Source organism: Hirundo rustica, chromosome 7, assembly GCF_015227805.2.
Source record: "Hirundo rustica isolate bHirRus1 chromosome 7, bHirRus1.pri.v3, whole genome shotgun sequence".
In the NCBI taxonomy this organism is placed as follows: domain Eukaryota; kingdom Metazoa; phylum Chordata; class Aves; order Passeriformes; family Hirundinidae; genus Hirundo; species Hirundo rustica.
The window spans coordinates 18053245-18072116 of record NC_053456.1 but is presented as its reverse complement, the minus strand read 5'-3'; the positions used below and the strand labels follow the sequence as shown (position 1 = coordinate 18072116).

Here is an 18872-nt window from a genome sequence, read left to right as displayed (position 1 = left end):
ATCCACTTTTTGAATTTTGCTCATGAAAGACCATACTAAAAAACGAAATAATTACTTCATTCTATTCCTATTTTGAAGACAGGAGTTATGGAAGAGCTCAGCAGCAAATTGAACATAACAACGACTATCCAAAAAGATTTGCATTATCCACCTTTCCAGCTTTATTCATTCATTCATTAATAAAATAATTTTTTTTTAATTTTTTTTTTCAACTCCAGACAGGTCTCCTGTTGTTCCAATTAGTAGTATGGTTAAAGATGGAAAAAATATAAAATAAGAGAATGAAGAAAAACAAGGGGAAATATTAGCTCTGCTCTAATTATTTTTTATTCTTTATTCCTTAATTTAATCATGCATTTTCTGTGAAACAGTAGTAATACCTGAATATATTTTTTATAGGCTTTTGAAGATATATACATCGAACAACGCAAAACCATCAAGACAATGCTGGAATATGCTGACAAAGTTTTTACATATATTTTCATTTTGGAAATGCTTTTAAAATGGGTAGCCTATGGTTTTCAAATATATTTTACTAATGCCTGGTGCTGGCTGGACTTCCTGATTGTTGATGTAAGTACAAACTGATGTTGTAAAATTCCCTATAGTAAAGGTTCTGTGTCAGAAAATTCGTAAGTACTAGAGTAATATTATAAATGTGCAAAAAAAAATTCCCATGTTATAGTTGCACTGCATTACTAATGGCCTGCAGTGATTTGGAGGTGTTATTTAAAGTCCATTCATATGCCAAAAGGAAAAGTTTGGCTGCCTATCAGTTTGTCCATTCTTCACAGTTAATATTTTCATACAATGGATGTATCAAACTTGAGATTTTATGAGGAAAAAAAATAATTATTTAAGCATGCTAACATTAATGGACTCTGACCATGCTACCTTATTCCTTAGAAAATAAGACAATTCATTGTTCAAGTTTCTTCTTTGAACACTGCAGCTAACAAATGAAACAATTCACTCTGTCCAGATTTCACCTAAGTTCTCAGAACCCTCTCCATGAAAACTATCCTGTAATCATTTTTCATAAAACCAGAAAGACAATGGATACTTGATCTAAAAAATAATTGGTTTTAATGGACTGACAATCTGCAATAGCTAAATCAGCTATGACTTGGCAGGGTTTATGACAGAGGAGAATACAAAGCTTCTTGGCTGCCTTCCCAGCTGTGATACACTTCTGTGCAAAGGCCTTGCTTATGTTGTCGGAAGGGATCGAAACTGGTTTTGCTCCCAGAATATTTTGGTCTCTTGCCTTACACATTATCTGACCCAGTTCATTGGCAATACATGTCTTCAGTGTGGAACTGAGAGATGGCATCTCAAGGCAACTCTGCATTTATAGTTGTTCCTGCCCATGCTACCATATTTCTTGAGATGAATTCTGGTCTTATCAATGCTTATGCCATATGTATATAGAAATTTATCATATTCTAAGTCCCAGAGGGAAAAAACCTCCTATCTATATTGGCCCATAATTCAAAACGCATAATCTTCTCTTTTTTCTGACCTGCCAGTTAGTTTTGTTATACAGTTAATCTCTAGCTCTGTCCTGAAAATCTACACTAGAATGAAGCAGTGTGAATGGTTTTCCTAAGAGGATGCTAATGAAATAGAGAGATGCACTCCTTTTAACACAGGATTGTGTTAAAAATGGATTGTTTGTTTGTTTGTTTTTAGATAAACTACAAAGCTACAACTCATGTGTTAATTATTCTTTTTGTATCTTAAACCTAACCAGATTATTCTAAGCCATACTCTATGATTTCATAGCTTACCCTCAAAGATGCTGTTATCTGAGCAGGCTTGCAAACTTAAAAATACATCACAAAGCAGCTTACATTGCTAACTTTTTAGCATAGTTTGTAATCTTATAAACAAAAACATGAATAAATGAGATTGAAACTTTCCACTTTTGAAGAATTATTTTCAATATTCTCGCAAGAGGTAAAAATGCCTTACTGTGTTTAAGGCAAACTCAGCAATTTCTTTAGCACCACCAGCGCTTGAAAGAAACATGTGCGCTCACGTTATCTTCCTACAGAAAAGCAGACTCTGCACTGCTTTAACTGGCAGTTTAAACAGGTGTGATTCAGTGACATTCTGCCAGTGAGAACACCATTGTCTCCTTCTTCATTAGAAGTGACTAAAGTTAATCAGATTGTTTAATTCCATTCTCTAAAATTATTCAAGAGTAAACACAGATATTCCTTTAGGGCTTTGACCTTTAATATCTCACATACATTAAGACTCTCACTGTGATAAGGAGCCATAGTTGCTCTTACTGATTGTGACTAAATTAGATTTTGATAATTACACTACAAAATGGTAATCTTCAGCTCTGTCACAACTGTGACAGATGACTCTTGGTACATCTGCCTGCCTCAGTTTAAGACTCTATCATGCCATCCCAATGTATGGTCTGACCAAAGATCTTGAGCAGGGCTGTCACTGCTAAGCTTCTATTGTTGGGTGGGGTTTTTCTTTTGTTTGTTTGGGTTTTTTGTTTGTTTGTTTGTTTTGCAACAGATAATTTGTATTAAAAGACAAACACAAATGAGTTCACACAGTCCTCCTATTTTAGGAGGCATATCTTTCTACCATTTTGAGTTCATTTTCATTTCTTAATATTACTGCATATGCAACCATTAATCTAGCAGTGTACAGAGACATTTACTTTCTCATGTACTAGCAACAAAATAGGTGGAACAGATAAGAAAAGACCAAGTTAATGAGACTGAGATCACCAGAGAAGCACAGAATAGCTCTATGTACAATAGAATTCCAAGCAAAACTGCATTCCATATGAACTGTCCTGAGGAAAACATTGTTTTCAATAGATAAAGTATTTCTTTGAGAAAAAACTTCACGTTTATGGTGTAAGAGCACTATCACCATGGTGAGAAAGCTGCCAATAATCTAAAATAGGCTACACAAAAAAGATTGAACAATTTTAAAGTCAGAACCTCAGAACTGCCAATGCACACAGTCACTGTAGGTTTCAGGAGCTGCTGCTACCTAACAGTTTGGAAGGGATCTTGTTTGTGAAAGATAGGTAAGGCACAGAGCAATTTTGGGGAGAAAAATATAAAACCAAGGATCCATTAATGTGAGTTCAATTTTATAGGACACACCTCTCCTCATTGTTTCATTGTTTATTTTTATTTCATAAAATGTGCTGTCTTTGCACTAAGGTTTATTGTTATTCCTGGGTACCTTGTTGATTTGAGTGAATAAATGAATAATCTATTAAAAATACAGAAAATTCCGTGTCTTGTTATCTCTGGAACATATTATGGGTGGCTAAGTATAAAAAAGATCTCACTGTAGTGTCACAGGAAAAATAAATTGTATTAATGATAATTATTAATATAATTAATGGCAATAGTTAATACAATGGCTGAAAAATAATGTTATCTCTTGTAAGTGAACAGATGTCAGTTACAGACTAAGAAAATCAGTAAGATTTTCATATTAATATGCTTATAAATCACAGCCAGTTCCATTAGAACAATAAAATAATCCTTTCCTTTGGTAAAAAGAATTACATTCTGACATGAAATCCAGTTGAAATGTCCAGCAATATGAATTCACTAGAACACTATTTTCTGTTAGATAATATATGTAGCAACATAGAAATGAATAATTGATTTGTATCTGCTCTTAGACTGTCCTTCTTAGACATGTAACTCTTCTAACTCTTGTATTTGTGACTCATCTAATTGTTTTTGTGGATATAAGTAACATAGGAAACCAACTTTTCATATAATGGGTGAAATCTTACCACCATTACAGTGAATGCCTATTTCTGTACAGTCTTTGAAGAGGTCTTTAAACTGAGGCACAGAAATGAACATTAGAGGGATTTTCTTAAGGAGAAAAATATGCCTATGGTCATTTACATGTCATCTATGCTTTTGGTGGTAGAATGAATAAAATATGAGTAAGGTATGATTTTCCCCCACTCCTGTCTCCAAAACTGCTTGAAAAAAATTTAATTCCTTTCATATTAACACTGTCTAAAGCTCAGTTCCATTTGAGAAGCAAATTAATTGCTCCTTACTTAAGTGGATTGTCTTATAACAAAATCCCAATAACGTGCATCAGCACCATAATACTGTTGGAGATAATAAAGCTCTTACTCTATAAGGTGAGCAGCCATTAATATCTATCCCATAATATTTACCTATACTTTTAAAAAAAGACCCAGAGACTTGCCAAGCAAGTGAGAAAGTACCACCTCTTTAAATATATATTTCAGAGATATCCTGGTTATTCTTGCTATGAATGGTTTCACTTAAAAGTAATATTTATAACAAATATTTGTAATTAGCTATTAGAGTATTTAGTATATCATTAGTATTTGTAGATATTCACAATATTGACAGAAGTTAATAAAATAATTTAATGTATTAAGAATTTTAAGTTGTTTGGAAGGTAGAACCTTAATGAAGTTACAGAAAATAATGCTATTTTGTCTTTAAATATTCCTGAAAATTTTATCCTTCACCAACAGTATGTTACCATATGACTGTTAAACTCTATACAACCATAACAGATAGACATTTAATAGCATATATTCCTTTTTCAACCTTGCTTTTATGAGACCTCTTGCCTTTCCAGCAGATATGAAAATGGTGGCATTCTACAACTTGTCACTGTTGATTTGTTGCTTGAATTTGTATTCTTTTTAAATAAACAGTGTAGAACTATTTTTAATTTTTTTTCTCTGTATTTGATAGGTTTCATTGGTTAGTTTAATAGCCAATGCTCTGGGCTATTCTGAACTTGGTGCCATTAAATCGCTACGGACATTAAGAGCTTTAAGACCTTTAAGAGCCTTGTCAAGATTTGAAGGAATGAGGGTGAGATAAAATGAATGAGTCTGAACAAATGTATGCATACAAAAATTAATATATTAATGGTTACACTCACGCTTTCTTCAAAGAACTCCAAAAAGGGAAGGCATGCAAAAATATGTGGGAAAAGGCCTTTCACCATGTCCTTACAAACAAGACCTATGTACACCTATCATCTGGAAGTTAGACTTTGAGTTCATTATATTTGCCTGGTCACTGCTGCATAGTTGTGTTTTCCCAGCCCTCTGACTGTTAAAATTTCCATTGATTTGTGGACCTGTAAAAAGGAAAGGATATAAAAAGTTTTACAATAGTGTGTTGGAGGGTTTTTTTCTGCAGTTTACCTGGGCAATTTTTTTAGTCAGTTTCTGTAGCTAACTTCAGTTCTGTGTTAGTTTGTCAGTGGTTCGGGATGGAACATGATTAGCTGGAAAACAAAACAAACCAGCAAAAGGTGAATAAGCTGGCAAGAGTTACACACCAGAAATTAATGCTTCACTGTGTCCTCCTATCTGCCTGCCTGGTGAAAAAATCCCACAGTAAATGCTGTAGTATTAAGGAAAGATTTTGAACCAACACCTAAAATAAGGATAGGTTTGGAAGTATAGAAGGGGAGAGATGGGAAATAATTTTCTCAGCTAGAGACTTTACTTCATATGAATGTAAAGAGACCTAAAACCCTCCTGTTGAGGAGATTGTCATTGTCATATTCCGCCAATCTGACAAAAACCAACCAACCAACCAAAAAAAAAACCCCTCCTGGAAAAATGCTGTTATAAACCTTAGCAGATCATGCTACTTACTGAAAAAATGGACACATAAAAAATTAACAAGAAGATGTTATTGAGAAATTGCCTTTTAATCTTTCGCCTTAAAACACCCCAATGCTGCAATATATATTTATAGTTCAGTTATAGGTATTCATTTGCCAAACACAAGTAATGTGGTTCCTGTCTGGGCAAGGCTGCCAATATCCTAGAGGTGGCCATGCCTACCATTGTAGGGAAGTGTGTCTTGTCCACATCACCGTCACCACTATGTTTTACATGATCCAATCCAAACAATCCAAACAAGATGTTAAGTGCCTATCTAATAAATAAGGAAAACTTCTCTTGATACTAGACTACTTTAGGTCAACTCAGTGAAATGAAAACTACTACCTTTTTCAAAACCATACACAAAAGACTACTGCAGTCTCTACTGATTTGCTAGAAAATTACTGTTTAAATATCTGCAGCTTTCTTTTAGTTGAATCCCAATAACTAAAAGAAAACTTTTGTCCAAGGATTTCATCTGGTCTTTTACTGCCACTTGCCCATACACAGTAGCTTAAGGGAATTAAATGCACCCAATTAAAAATAAAAAATAAGGATAAGTGTAAGAGCAACTATAGTGACCCAGGCAATTTACAAACCAGGACTTAGAGCAGATGCTGTTAATAAAGATTAAATAAGATATCCATAGTTATGTTGCATTCTGTGTGGATACTGAAATGCACTGATGCTAATATATATATGATATTTCTAAGAATAAAACCATTAGTAATGATAGGTTGACATACAGACATTTTTATTCAGTCTTTCACATCATCATTCTTTGAGCTTTTTCTGGTTTATTTTCTATTTATAGATTTTAATTTATATTGCTGAAATTTAACATTTGTTTCTCTCTTTTTCTCTAGAGCACACAAATTCTAAGAATCCATCTTGCTACTAACAGGTTTTCTTTTGCTTTTTGATTTTATTTCAGACTTTTGCATTGTCTTTGTTTCCATCTCATTTTATTTCTTGCTTTTTTCAATCTCATTAGCATTTAATTAAACAATAATTAAAATTTCCCCTAAAAATGTATTGTAATATTTTAACTGTCCATCCCATAGTAATACTGTTTTAACATTTTATAAGTATTTTAAAGTATTTTTCATTTTGTTTTCATAAGCTAAGTTGTATTTTGTCGAATTTGTACACTAGGTGGTTGTAAATGCCCTTGTAGGAGCAATCCCATCGATCATGAATGTATTGCTGGTATGTCTTATATTCTGGCTAATCTTCAGCATCATGGGAGTAAATCTTTTTGCTGGAAAATTCTATCACTGTGTCAACACCACAACTGGTGAGATGTTTGATATCAGTGATGTCAACAATTATACTCAGTGTGTAGAACTCATAAAAAGCAATCAAAGTGCTCGATGGAAGAATGTGAAAGTAAACTTTGATAACGTAGGAGCTGGATATCTTGCTCTGCTTCAAGTGGTAAGTAAATGTATATATTTTCTTTTTGCTCTTTTTAAAGATATTTAGGAAAAATGGGCAAGTTAAGACTGTTAAGTAGAGGAATAATTTTTTTCATAGCAATAATGTACACCTCATGCAACTTTATTATATTGCTTGTCATAATTTTTTTGTTAATGATAGTAATTTTCCTTTCCAAGACTAGGGAATACATCACCATGAGATGATAACAACAATGTAAAATAATAAGTGTAGAAAATAAAATAATCTCTTTAGTGGTGCACAGTATAGAACTATCATATTCCTTAATGTTTTTTAAAGAGTTATTAGTATACTAAATAAATATTATGCTACTCATAGTATTATCCTTATGATGTATTGGATGTTATTGCATAGCATATTCATTCCATTAATTACTGCTACTTATACTAAATCTGTAAATTGCATTTCTCCTTCAATTCCTTGTATTATGCACTGTTTTCGGAACTGCCTTTATTTTAGGTACTGAGCATATTTTATTTGTGTCAAAGAAATAAAGAACTCTTTACAGGTTCCTGGCTTAGAATGGAGCTTCTGATAGCCGGGATCTGATCCAAAACACAAGCAAGAAAGCACATAATTACATTTAGATGATAGAACTCTGTTGAATCACTTGTCTATAGCTCAACATACAGCTTCACTGAATGAAAATATTTTTACAGCTCTGATATTCAAAGTTATCTAAGAATGGTATGCTTCTCCCTTCTATCTTCAGAGCAGGTCAGTATCTCTAGCTGACCTTAATTCCAAAATTAACTACCTAGGTTAAAATATTTTGCCTGTAAAGGCAATGTGACTCTTACATGCTGAGTAGTAGTACTAAATGATGACTGATTCTTTGGCTTCAGATCTCATTGCTACCATTGCCTCTGAAGATGTGTAAGGAAAACTGCTTCTCTTGAAGCTGTGTATGAATGCCATCTGTGTCACACAACCAGACGGTCTAGGTCTTCAATAACGACTTCAGTACTGCCTCTCTCTGTCTCTCGCTCTTTTTTTTTTTTTTTTTTTTTTTTTTTTTTTTTTTTTTTTTTTTTTTTTTTGGTTCTGACTTTTCATAATTTTCCTTTTCAAATATTCCTTTTGACTTTTAATTTCCCCACAGAGATTACGGGATCTATGAGCATGTTTTTTGTCACATCTTCATTTGATTGCCTCCATTAACATTTTCCTTCCTCTCATCTGTATTTATTGCTCTTATCTAACTCTGATCCTTTCCTAATATTGCTGTGCTATATGCATCAAATGGCTGGCAATTGCCAACTGAGCCAGAAAGATCTGCAAAGCTTAGCTTGAAGCACACCTTCTTAGTAATTGGTGTTACACTGCAAGATTCAGGAGGATATTAACACTTCCTAAGTGCAAGTTTTCTGCTGTGGAAACTGGCAGCTCTACCAAAGCACCAAAGCTACTTCTGGCAAGCAAAGACGGAAATATGCTCCTTGGGATCATTCCTCTCCACAACCTCCTCAGGAGTGATGCTCTTTGTTCATTTCACAGGCTTTTTAGCTCTTTTTTCTTTATTGTGAATAAGCTTGGAAACCCTGGCTAGTGGTTGCACACTCACACTTTCAACTAGCATGTCACACCAAATTTGGTGTTCCTTAGAAAATGGACACCCTGCATCCATTAAAATCACCTTCTTAGAGCAACGATGGCAGATCTTCTTTACTCTTTACTTGAAAAAAACTATAGGAACTCAGTCAAATTTTTATGGATGTCAGTTACATCTCTTTCACAGTTCACTTTTGGTCTTCTGTAAAACAAATCTCTCAGGAAATGTATATTTTGACTTTGAACAGTCTATTCCTTTTATCTATGTGGGATAAAAACATTACTAAAAATACCAGGTCAGTTTAGACACAGGAAAAACCATTCAGATGAATGTTGGTTTCTGTCCAGAAGTCACATTACTGATGGCATCAATTCATGTTGTAAATTTAACAAAATGGCTGTGGCCATGAGTGATTCTAGTAGATTCTACCTATATATCTCCAGCATTAATGTCTGTCTAAATGTATAATTCCTCATCTACAACATAAACATCTGCAGCTCCAAAATACTGTTGACTTACTGAGATCTTCAGAGCCTGGTTTTTAAGATTATTTGAATAACTAAAAAGAAAATAGTCAAAACCCCCAGTATTACTACGAAAAATATTTATGATGACTCTGTTGTCAAGTGTGGTTTAAAAATATAGAAGTGATTTTATTAGAAGTGGAGGTCCAGATAAATAAATAACCTAGTTATTGTACATATTATGAATTTTTATGGGGAAGATAAACAACCTTGTTTTATTTCTAGGCTACTTTCAAAGGATGGATGGATATTATGTATGCTGCTGTTGATTCACGAGATGTAAGTGTAAATCTTACAAAACTCAAAGCTCATCTGTTGATTATTTTCTGATAAAGAGTAGAGAATTTAAACAGCTACACACACTAGAACAGCTACACACACAACAAAGAATGATAATCAGCATCAATGCATATATTTTTGAATCTCTGAATTTTTACTGGAAAGAATTATCTCCCTTCTGTTTAGACAAAAAAAAGCTAAATTAGCTTAACTGGTGGTGCCTCTTTTTTTTTTTTTTTTTTTTTTTTTTTTTTTTTTTTTTTTTTGGTAAGGACAATGTTTATGTAATAGAACAAAGAAGAGGTTTGTGACAAATTCTTTTGGTAATCCTAAGTGTGAATTATTTTAAGATTATATGATGCAGTTATCAAATATGGAATACATTAGTAAGTTTTTATAATTTGTAACTGTGCATTTTGTTGTTTCCTCCGATTGAGCAATTATGTTATCTAGATATTTAAGTGCAATTAAATTTTAAGGTTGAAGATCACCTGTTAAGCTTTCTGGGGATTAGAATGCTATTTTGGCTACAAAACTATTACTCTGTTTAACTTATACAAATAGTCATGTTAATGACATTGTCTCTCAGAGTAAAATGTCCTGTTTCATTATCTTTAGCATTCCTACATTCAAATTTGTTGTGCTGTAGAGTTGCAGATGCTGGGAAGTGTCATCTGGAAAATCAAGACAATAACAAAATCTTCCTTTGAAACGGATTTTGAAATGGATTTTACAAAACATATGTTCACTAGAAATTTATTGAAAGCATCTGTTCCTAGCTGGATGTAAGAATGCTCATGCATTCTTCAAAAGAGTTCCAGGGAGATTTAGGCAATAGTAAAATTTATTGATTCTGTTGCATGATAATATACTGAACACAATATAAAATATTTAGATTTCTGCTATTAAAATTTTAAGTATTCATGACTGCTCTGCATCCCACATTGCTTCTTTCTTCTATATGAGGTACTTTTTTTATATGTACATACACAAACATATCTATGGGCACATGTACTTAAAAAGTCCATATAAGCAATAATTCTGTCAGCTTCCAGTTCTCCAAATATTGACTGGAATGGACAAGTTTGATCTTTTTAATAAATTAGTGCTGCTCATGGCTTTTGTATGTGAGATGGAATATTCTTAACTCTAAATTATACTGGTTTTTTACATCTAGTATTCATGGGAATATTTTTTTTTTATGTTTTGTAGGTAAAAGATCAACCTAAGTATGAGGACAACTTGTATATGTATCTCTATTTTGTCATCTTTATCATATTTGGATCATTTTTTACCTTGAACCTTTTCATTGGTGTTATTATAGACAACTTCAACCAACAAAAAAAGAAGATAAGTATTTAAAATATTTCCATATTGGTATGAATTATTAGCTATAATGAATCAGCAAGTTATTTCTGTAAAGCTATTAAAATCAAAAGTCATTTCAAAACCTTAAATAAAGTCTATCTTTTAAAATAATAATAATCTGTGCTAAAATCTGTGGATGTGATTCTGAACTTTGCATTTTTAGCATTTTGACAAGTGAAAAGTTAGTTCATAATACTTTGCAAATTGAGTAAACAGTTAAAATGAAGACATGAAAAGTGAATGTGAATTATTGGTTTGATTAGATGCAATATTATCTGGCATGAAATAATTTCTTTTTCATTTGACTCTAAAGAATTAAGATAAATTAAGGTACATTAATTATAATTATTCTTACAACCCCTTGACACTTAATGAAGACACAATATGGCATTGCGTTCATACAATGAATAATGGATCTGCAAACTGATTAAACAGTAAGTTAAGAGTAAGTCAAATAGACCTCAAATGAATAGGCTTACAGATTAAGTGAAAATGTGTACATATATGGTTTTTTCCTAACACTTTTATGAGAAATGAGATTAATTCATTAGACACAAATACAATCTATAATTTCTTATCAGTAGTAAAGCAAAGATATACAGGGAATGGTGGTTTCTTTCTGTAAACTTTTGACATACAAGTATATTTAAAATAATTGTATTGATAATGCATACAGCTCAGTTTTAAAGAACTTTAAAATATAAAACCCAGAAATAATACCATTTAAAATATTTTGAAGCCTTGCAGTTTTAGTTTTCAAATGCCAGGGTCATTCTAAATTTTGTGTGCAGTTTCATATTATTTGCTTTTTTCCAAGCACCAATTAAAAACCAGCAATACCAGACAGAATCTCTGGTAAAAGAAAACTGTGAATAACAGAATTTTTTCCTTGTACAAATATTCTTTAGCTTCCTAAGAGTCATAAACATGTCTGAGGTTACTATCAATTTTGTGATGCTTCAGGCTGTGGTAGCCAATTTAGCAGACGGTGATGTTGACATTGTGCTTCCATCTGACTTAGTGCAGATTCATCAGTAAGCACAATTTACTCATACTGGAAGTCACTCAGTCAGTTGCACATCTGACTGGCAGAATTTGCATCTGAAAACAAAGGCTGATTTGAGTCGTCAAGGTTCCAGTGGTGTTTTAATTTGCTATGGCATTACATGAATTACTTTTCTTAATTTTACATCAAAGGTGGGGATTTTTTTCCCCGTTAAAACCTCTCCTAACACAACTTGTGCCTCAAAGTTATGCTTCCTTTACACCTGTCTAGCTGTAATCCTAAAATTCTATACAGAAGATAGGACATTTAAGGCACTAGTCATGCTCCTATTCACTAAACATATCCTAATCAGCAAGTTATTGAACAGTATCCACATAGCAAGAATGCTTTTAGCCATTTCAGCAAAGGTAAGCATGAAGACATTGGAAAAACTCAACTGTCAAGCTGACAAGACACCAGTAATGGGTTTTTCCTGTGTGTTAGGAATGTATATGAGCATCCACACTATAAACACCTGGAAAAAACCCTTCCATTTTTATATAAATTAAATATATTTTTAATATTACATTACAGAAAGACATACTGTAGTTAAATGTTTTATGTATGGACATGATACTGATTAATTTTGATATTATTTCTTTACTTTGGAGGTCAGGATATATTTATGACAGAAGAACAGAAGAAATATTACAATGCAATGAAAAAACTGGGATCCAAAAAGCCACAGAAACCTATACCGAGGCCAGTGGTATGAGTGATTTGATTTTTATACCCCTAATATGTAATACTCATTTGGGAATATGATCTTGTCCACAATATAAGGCTATAGGTCTGGAAATAAAATATTTTTCCCATTTATTTTCTTGTAAAGGTAGAAATTGTCCCTTTTTGAATCCATCAGATTAGATCATTCGTATTCTGTTTAAAAACATATACACTGAAGTATGAACAAAATGATTTAATAATGTTAATATGATAAATTTCAAAATTCCCTGCCTAAGTCCTGGAAAATCACAATTGATTGGATTGTTTACTGGTTCTTGTTACCAGGCTTAAACTTCATTCTCTGTTTTTTCTCCTCACAGAGAATTTGTAGGATGTAGGGGTACACTGGCCTTGCTACTGAAGACAGAAAGGGGCACTGGTAACCTAATGGGAAGGACAGATGCAGAAAATCTTACAGAATAAAAGAATGTTCTAGGGAGTAAAGCATAGACTAGGATAAATTTGTCTCTAAGATAAGCACTACTCTTGTTATTTACTGAACTCCCACACTGTTTGAAAAAATGAAATACTTGTTGCACCTTATGCACCAAGTGGTTAAAAATAGACTTTCGAAGGAGAGACATATGGCAAAAAACATTGAACTAAGTACTAAAGAAAAACTAGGATATTACAGTCATGGTGTGTTTGAGATATGTATCTTCAGCAGCCCAATGATCTCACCAAGCACAGTTAGTTTAAGGAAGAAAGAGGTATTCTAAACCATCTGAGAAGAAAGATAAGAAAATTAGTTTCTATTCAGCTGGTACTCTTGCTGGCTATCAATTTACACCACCTGTTTTACCCCAATAATATTAATTGTCATTGTTATTACTCTTATTACGGCACTGTTTCCCTTCTTGTCTCTTCAGCCAATACTGGTGAACTTCTTGATTCACTCTAACATGATAAGATATAAACCAGTGTGTGTTTGGCTTACATTAATGCCTGTTTTGTGAATGCGTCTTGCTCTACACTCCTACATCTTGAAGGGAATTTCTTTCTCATTTGGCATTTTAAAAGACAATTATTTTCCCTGTATAAACTGTATTCCATCTTTGTGTTTGCAGAACAAATTCCAAGGCATGATCTTTGATTTTGTAACCAAACAAGTATTTGACATCAGCATCATGATACTCATCTGCCTTAACATGGTCACAATGATGGTAGAAACAGATGATCAGAGTAAAGAAATGGAAACAATTTTATCCCGGATTAACTTGGTGTTCATTGTCCTTTTCACTGGAGAATTTGTCCTGAAATTGATTTCACTTCGCCATTACTACTTCACTATAGGCTGGAATATTTTTGATTTTGTGGTTGTGATTCTCTCCATAGTAGGTAAGAGCAATTCCCTTTCAAGAAAGAACTAGTGGAAGAAATAGGAAAGATTTGTTTCAAGTACATTTATACCAATTGTAGAATTTCTTTTTTCCTAGATGACTTACACGTTGATTCAGATATTCATACTATCTGGCATACAATATATGCAATGTTGCATATAAGATTTTTATCTCCCCCATTAGATTCACTGTCATTTTCCACATCAAAAGACATAATGGAACTGTTTGGCACATTAGATTAATGCATACAAATATAAAGAGGAATGTTTAGTGGCATATGCAAACTAACCACAGATTTTCTTTCAGTATTAAAACTGAAAATTATGTGAAGTGGGTGAGATTTTTTTTTTCCTTTCGCTAACTAAGATTTTCAGTTAAAAGCTAGTGACTGTCCAAGGTGCAAATGAGTGACACATCTGAGAAAGATTGATCTGATAAAACGTAGATCTGTAAAAGAAATCTCTAACTTGGAGAAATTAAGCCAATTATCATCCTTCATAAAAGACAGTAGTTACAGGCTCAGCTTCAAGAATTAACTGTGTCTAAGATATAAACATCCCTTTCCCAACCATTTTAAGAACTACTGAAAAGCTTAGACAGGAACTACCTACTTGCCAAATGCAGTCTTTATTTTACTTATTTACCTTCTCTAGGGTAGCATTTCAACATAAGGAAAGATGCTTTCACCTTATTAACAGCTTTCAGTAACATGTAATAACTCATAAAAATTTTGCAATGACATAGAATCCCTATACTGATTATTTTGGAAACAGCACTAAACAAAATTTTCTATAGGCAATTAATTTAAAATTTTATTTTAATTATTCACTTTTCTTTTCTAGGTATGTTCTTAGCTGAGATGATTGAGAAGTACTTTGTATCTCCCACACTATTCAGAGTCATCCGGCTTGCCAGAATCGGACGAATCCTGCGCCTCATTAAAGGTGCTAAGGGAATCCGCACTCTGCTTTTTGCTTTGATGATGTCTCTTCCTGCTTTGTTCAACATTGGGCTGCTGCTCTTCCTGGTCATGTTCATCTACGCCATATTTGGCATGTCCAACTTTGCCTATGTCAAGAGGGAAGTTGGGATTGATGACATGTTCAACTTTGAGACGTTTGGCAACAGCATGATCTGCCTGTTTCAGATCACCACATCCGCTGGCTGGGACGGTTTGCTCGCCCCAATTCTGAACAGTGGGGAGCCAGACTGTGACCCTCATAAAGATCATCCAGGGAGCTCTGTGAAAGGTGACTGTGGCAACCCTTCTGTTGGGATTTTCTTCTTTGTCAGCTACATTATCATATCCTTCCTGGTGGTGGTGAACATGTACATTGCTGTGATTTTGGAAAACTTCAGTGTTGCAACTGAAGAAAGTGCTGAACCCTTGAGCGAGGATGACTTTGAGATGTTCTATGAAGTCTGGGAGAAGTTTGATCCCGATGCAACACAATTCATAGAATATAGTAAATTATCAGATTTTGCAGCTTCATTAGATCCACCTCTTCTCATAGCAAAACCAAACAAGGTGCAGCTTATTGCAATGGATCTGCCCATGGTGAGCGGTGACAGAATTCACTGCCTTGACATCTTGTTTGCTTTCACAAAGCGTGTGTTGGGGGAAAGTGGGGAGATGGATGCCCTCAGAATACAGATGGAAGATCGGTTTATGGCAGCCAATCCTTCTAAAGTCTCCTATGAACCAATTACAACCACACTGAAGCGAAAGCAGGAGGAGGTGTCTGCTGTTATCATTCAGCGTGCTTATAGACGTCACCTTTTAAGGCTAAAAGTTAAACAAGTGTCCAGTATATATAACAGAAATAAAAACAAAGAAGAAGATGGACACATTATAAAAGAGATAATTATTGATAAACTAAAAGGGAACTCCACTCCAGAAAAAACAGATGAGAGTTCTTCTACAACTTCCCCACCCTCTTATGATAGTGTAACAAAGCCGGACAAAGAAAAATATGAAAAAGATAAAGCAGAAAAGAACTACAAAGGTAAAGACATCAGGGAAAATAAAAAATAATGATCTAAGAATTTTGTTAATGGGACAACTTGTTTACAGTCTTTGAGAATGAATCATCAGCTGTCCTCCTGCAGGAAATTTATGCCAAACTGAAAGTTTTTACACATATATGTGTGTGTGTGCGCGTGTGTGCATATATATACATTATATATATATATACTTAAGGTCAGTGCCTATAACAAAACAGTGAACCTCTATCATCAGACTGTGACTCTGTTAATCAGGGTAAAAAACTTGACAAGAGGTTACTGTTTTCACTACAGCTGACACTGCTAAGAATAAGGGAAAAGGTGGCTCCATAGAGAAGATGGAGCATGAAATGAGAGCAAACGGATACTTTATTTCCACAACATGTAGAACAGTAATTCTCTTCACTGTTTGTAATGCAACTGCCACATTTGTCATATTTTTACAAAAACCGTATTAGTGTATTTATCATTTTTTAATTCACAGGTTGTTTACTATTATATGTGACTATTTTTGTAATAGGTTTTATGTTGGGGAAAGAGGTATGAGGACCAGGAGTTCTACTCTCAGATTCTCTATAATGTACAGATAGGACTGATTTGCATAGACATGCTGCACTTGTCAATCATGCATAAATAAAAGTATGACGTTGCACAAAGCTGAAGATTTTAAGAACTTCCATGTTTCAGGGTTGCTCTTAAATTTGAAGAATTCTAACTAGTTGTATGGCTGCATCCAGATTATGTGCATCCAGATTAATGTGCCTGGAGAGTCTCCTCTAATTTACAGGAATCTGCAATGACTTATTTTTTATGTGAATGATTAAACATGAACAAGTTCTTGTTTATGTTAAAATATTTACAGCTCAAAAAATATTGTGCAGTTTCTGCACTGGAAAAATAGCTTCACCAAAATATATCTGGGAGTTTTGCTTTTAACAGCTCTTTTTCTTTTCTTTCTTTCTTTTTTTTTTTTTTTTTTTTTTCCCCTGGGCTATTCTTTGATTACTGTCTTCTCTCATTATCTCCAACCTCCAGTAAATCCATAAAATACCCTTTTCCATGTAAATATTAACAGTATATCATTGTGCATATTTGAGCATAGAATTTAATGGCTTTGCCACATTAAATTGCATCAGATATGTACCACAGTATGGTTAATTTGTAAGAGCTCAACAGGATGTTGTATTCTGTGTCATAGTTAGGAGAGTATCACTGATGCATGTCAATGCTTTTGCTGCTGTACCTTGCTCCTTCCACTGCCCACAGTCTCCACTATAGGAAGCCATGTGTCAGTGATGAAGTGAATGAAGTTGTCCACCCAGACCTCATTCTTTCAAATCATTAAGCAATAGTTTGCAGCTATTTATGAGTTTTTTAGTTTTGCATTTTAAATTTGAAATGGCTGCTATATGGTGTAGAATCAGACTGTACAGGCCATATTGCTAACTGTTAAACCTGTTGACAATGTGGTTAGCATATATAAATAATGTAAAGAAATACCATTTGGCAACAAATCCGTATATAAGAAAAGTGTTTTCAAGTTTAGATCACTGTTTCTTGTATTTCTTTCCTCGTTCACCTGACTTATTTTCTAACCACAGTAATTCCAAACTGGCATCATCACACTATGAGAAAAAAAGTGAGTATTTGTAGACTATCTTGTCTTAATAATACATTTGCATATATTCCAATGTGAAGTAAATTGTGTAAATCTGGAACCCAGCTTGTTTTCAAATAGTTACGGGATATAGCAAGGAAAGCATTAGGGAAATGTGCGAATTTCTAGCACTATTTGCATCAGAAGTTCCAAGGTAGTCTCATAGTTGATTAAATCCTTGCTATCTTGCAGTGTCTGTTTACATAGTCTACTCTTATTCTTTTTTGAATCATGGTGCACTAGGCTTGTACAAATAAAATATTTCCCAAGAAAAAAATGACACATTTGTATAATCAAGGACATCAGGACATTTTGTGTTTCACACACAAGCTAACATTAAATGTAGAATCTTTCTTTTACAAATGCTTTTGACTTGTAATGTGTTGGTGAAATGCATGCAGGAAATTGTTATTATCATAAACAACACAAACAATATTACATATGAGCCAAAAAATAAAGATTTCTTTTTTAAAAATTGTGTTTATTTTGCTTTGTCTCTGACCTTCTGTTGGTTAAGCAAGATAAAAGCTGACTTTGGTGCAAATAAGAATTGCTTTCTTTTTCCCTAGAGCTAAACCCACTATCCTTCACATTTTAACTTCTATGTAAAATAATTACAAAAAAAATCTGAGACCTTTGATTAAACTCCATTTATTTCTACTTCTTTTTTATAAGCATATTGTTTGGGAATAAAACAGGACACCTACACAGATCTACCCCCCAAAATATCCTCTCAACCTTCAAAAGCCCTTCTCAGCCATAAAGGCACTGCTTAGTACTGCTACCAAAGCTGCCCATGTTTTACGAGTCTTAAAAATGCAAACAAACTTTCCAATGTAGTTTTTTTGTTTGGTCCCATTTAACATTTAGCCAAGGGACTCATTGCAAACAGATAAAAGTTGGTTTTGGTTGCATAGTGAGTCTTTTTATTCCAGTAATTCTCAAAATTAATAAGCGATAACACTGACACTCAGCTGTGAAAAGTACTGTTCATAACTAAAGTATCTGGATGTTATTTGACTCAATATGGATGTCAATACAGTTTGACTCAATATGGATGTCATTAAGCTGTTCAAGGGCAGAAAGATTTAGGACATTGAAACACCACATTATCATATTATTGAATTTAAAATATCATATTTAAAAATTAACAGTAAGTAGAATATTCCTGGAGTTTTCTCATTGGCATGTTTTCAGTGTTACTTATTCTGTGGATATTATGCCATATTAACC

At 33.5% G+C, this 18872-nt stretch overlaps 1 protein-coding gene across 4 annotated transcripts in view; it reads left to right on the top strand.

Annotated features, from left to right (window-relative positions):
- Positions 1–18114, top strand: part of LOC120754925 (sodium channel protein type 2 subunit alpha-like) — a 70325-nt gene extending 52211 nt beyond the window's left edge. For all 4 annotated transcript variants that reach the window (XM_040069216.2, XM_040069212.2, XM_040069214.2 and 1 more), the window contains 8 exons: positions 400–573; positions 4755–4877; positions 6842–7123; positions 9446–9499; positions 10712–10849; positions 12517–12621; positions 13706–13976; positions 14821–18114. In XM_040069216.2, coding sequence (XP_039925150.1) covers positions 400–573; positions 4755–4877; positions 6842–7123; positions 9446–9499; positions 10712–10849; positions 12517–12621; positions 13706–13976; positions 14821–16013 — 2340 coding nt within the window. In that variant the 3' untranslated portion in view covers positions 16014–18114. The remainder of the gene's footprint in view (positions 1–399; positions 574–4754; positions 4878–6841; positions 7124–9445; positions 9500–10711; positions 10850–12516; positions 12622–13705; positions 13977–14820) is intronic.
- The last annotated feature ends 758 nt before the right edge of the window (positions 18115–18872 follow it).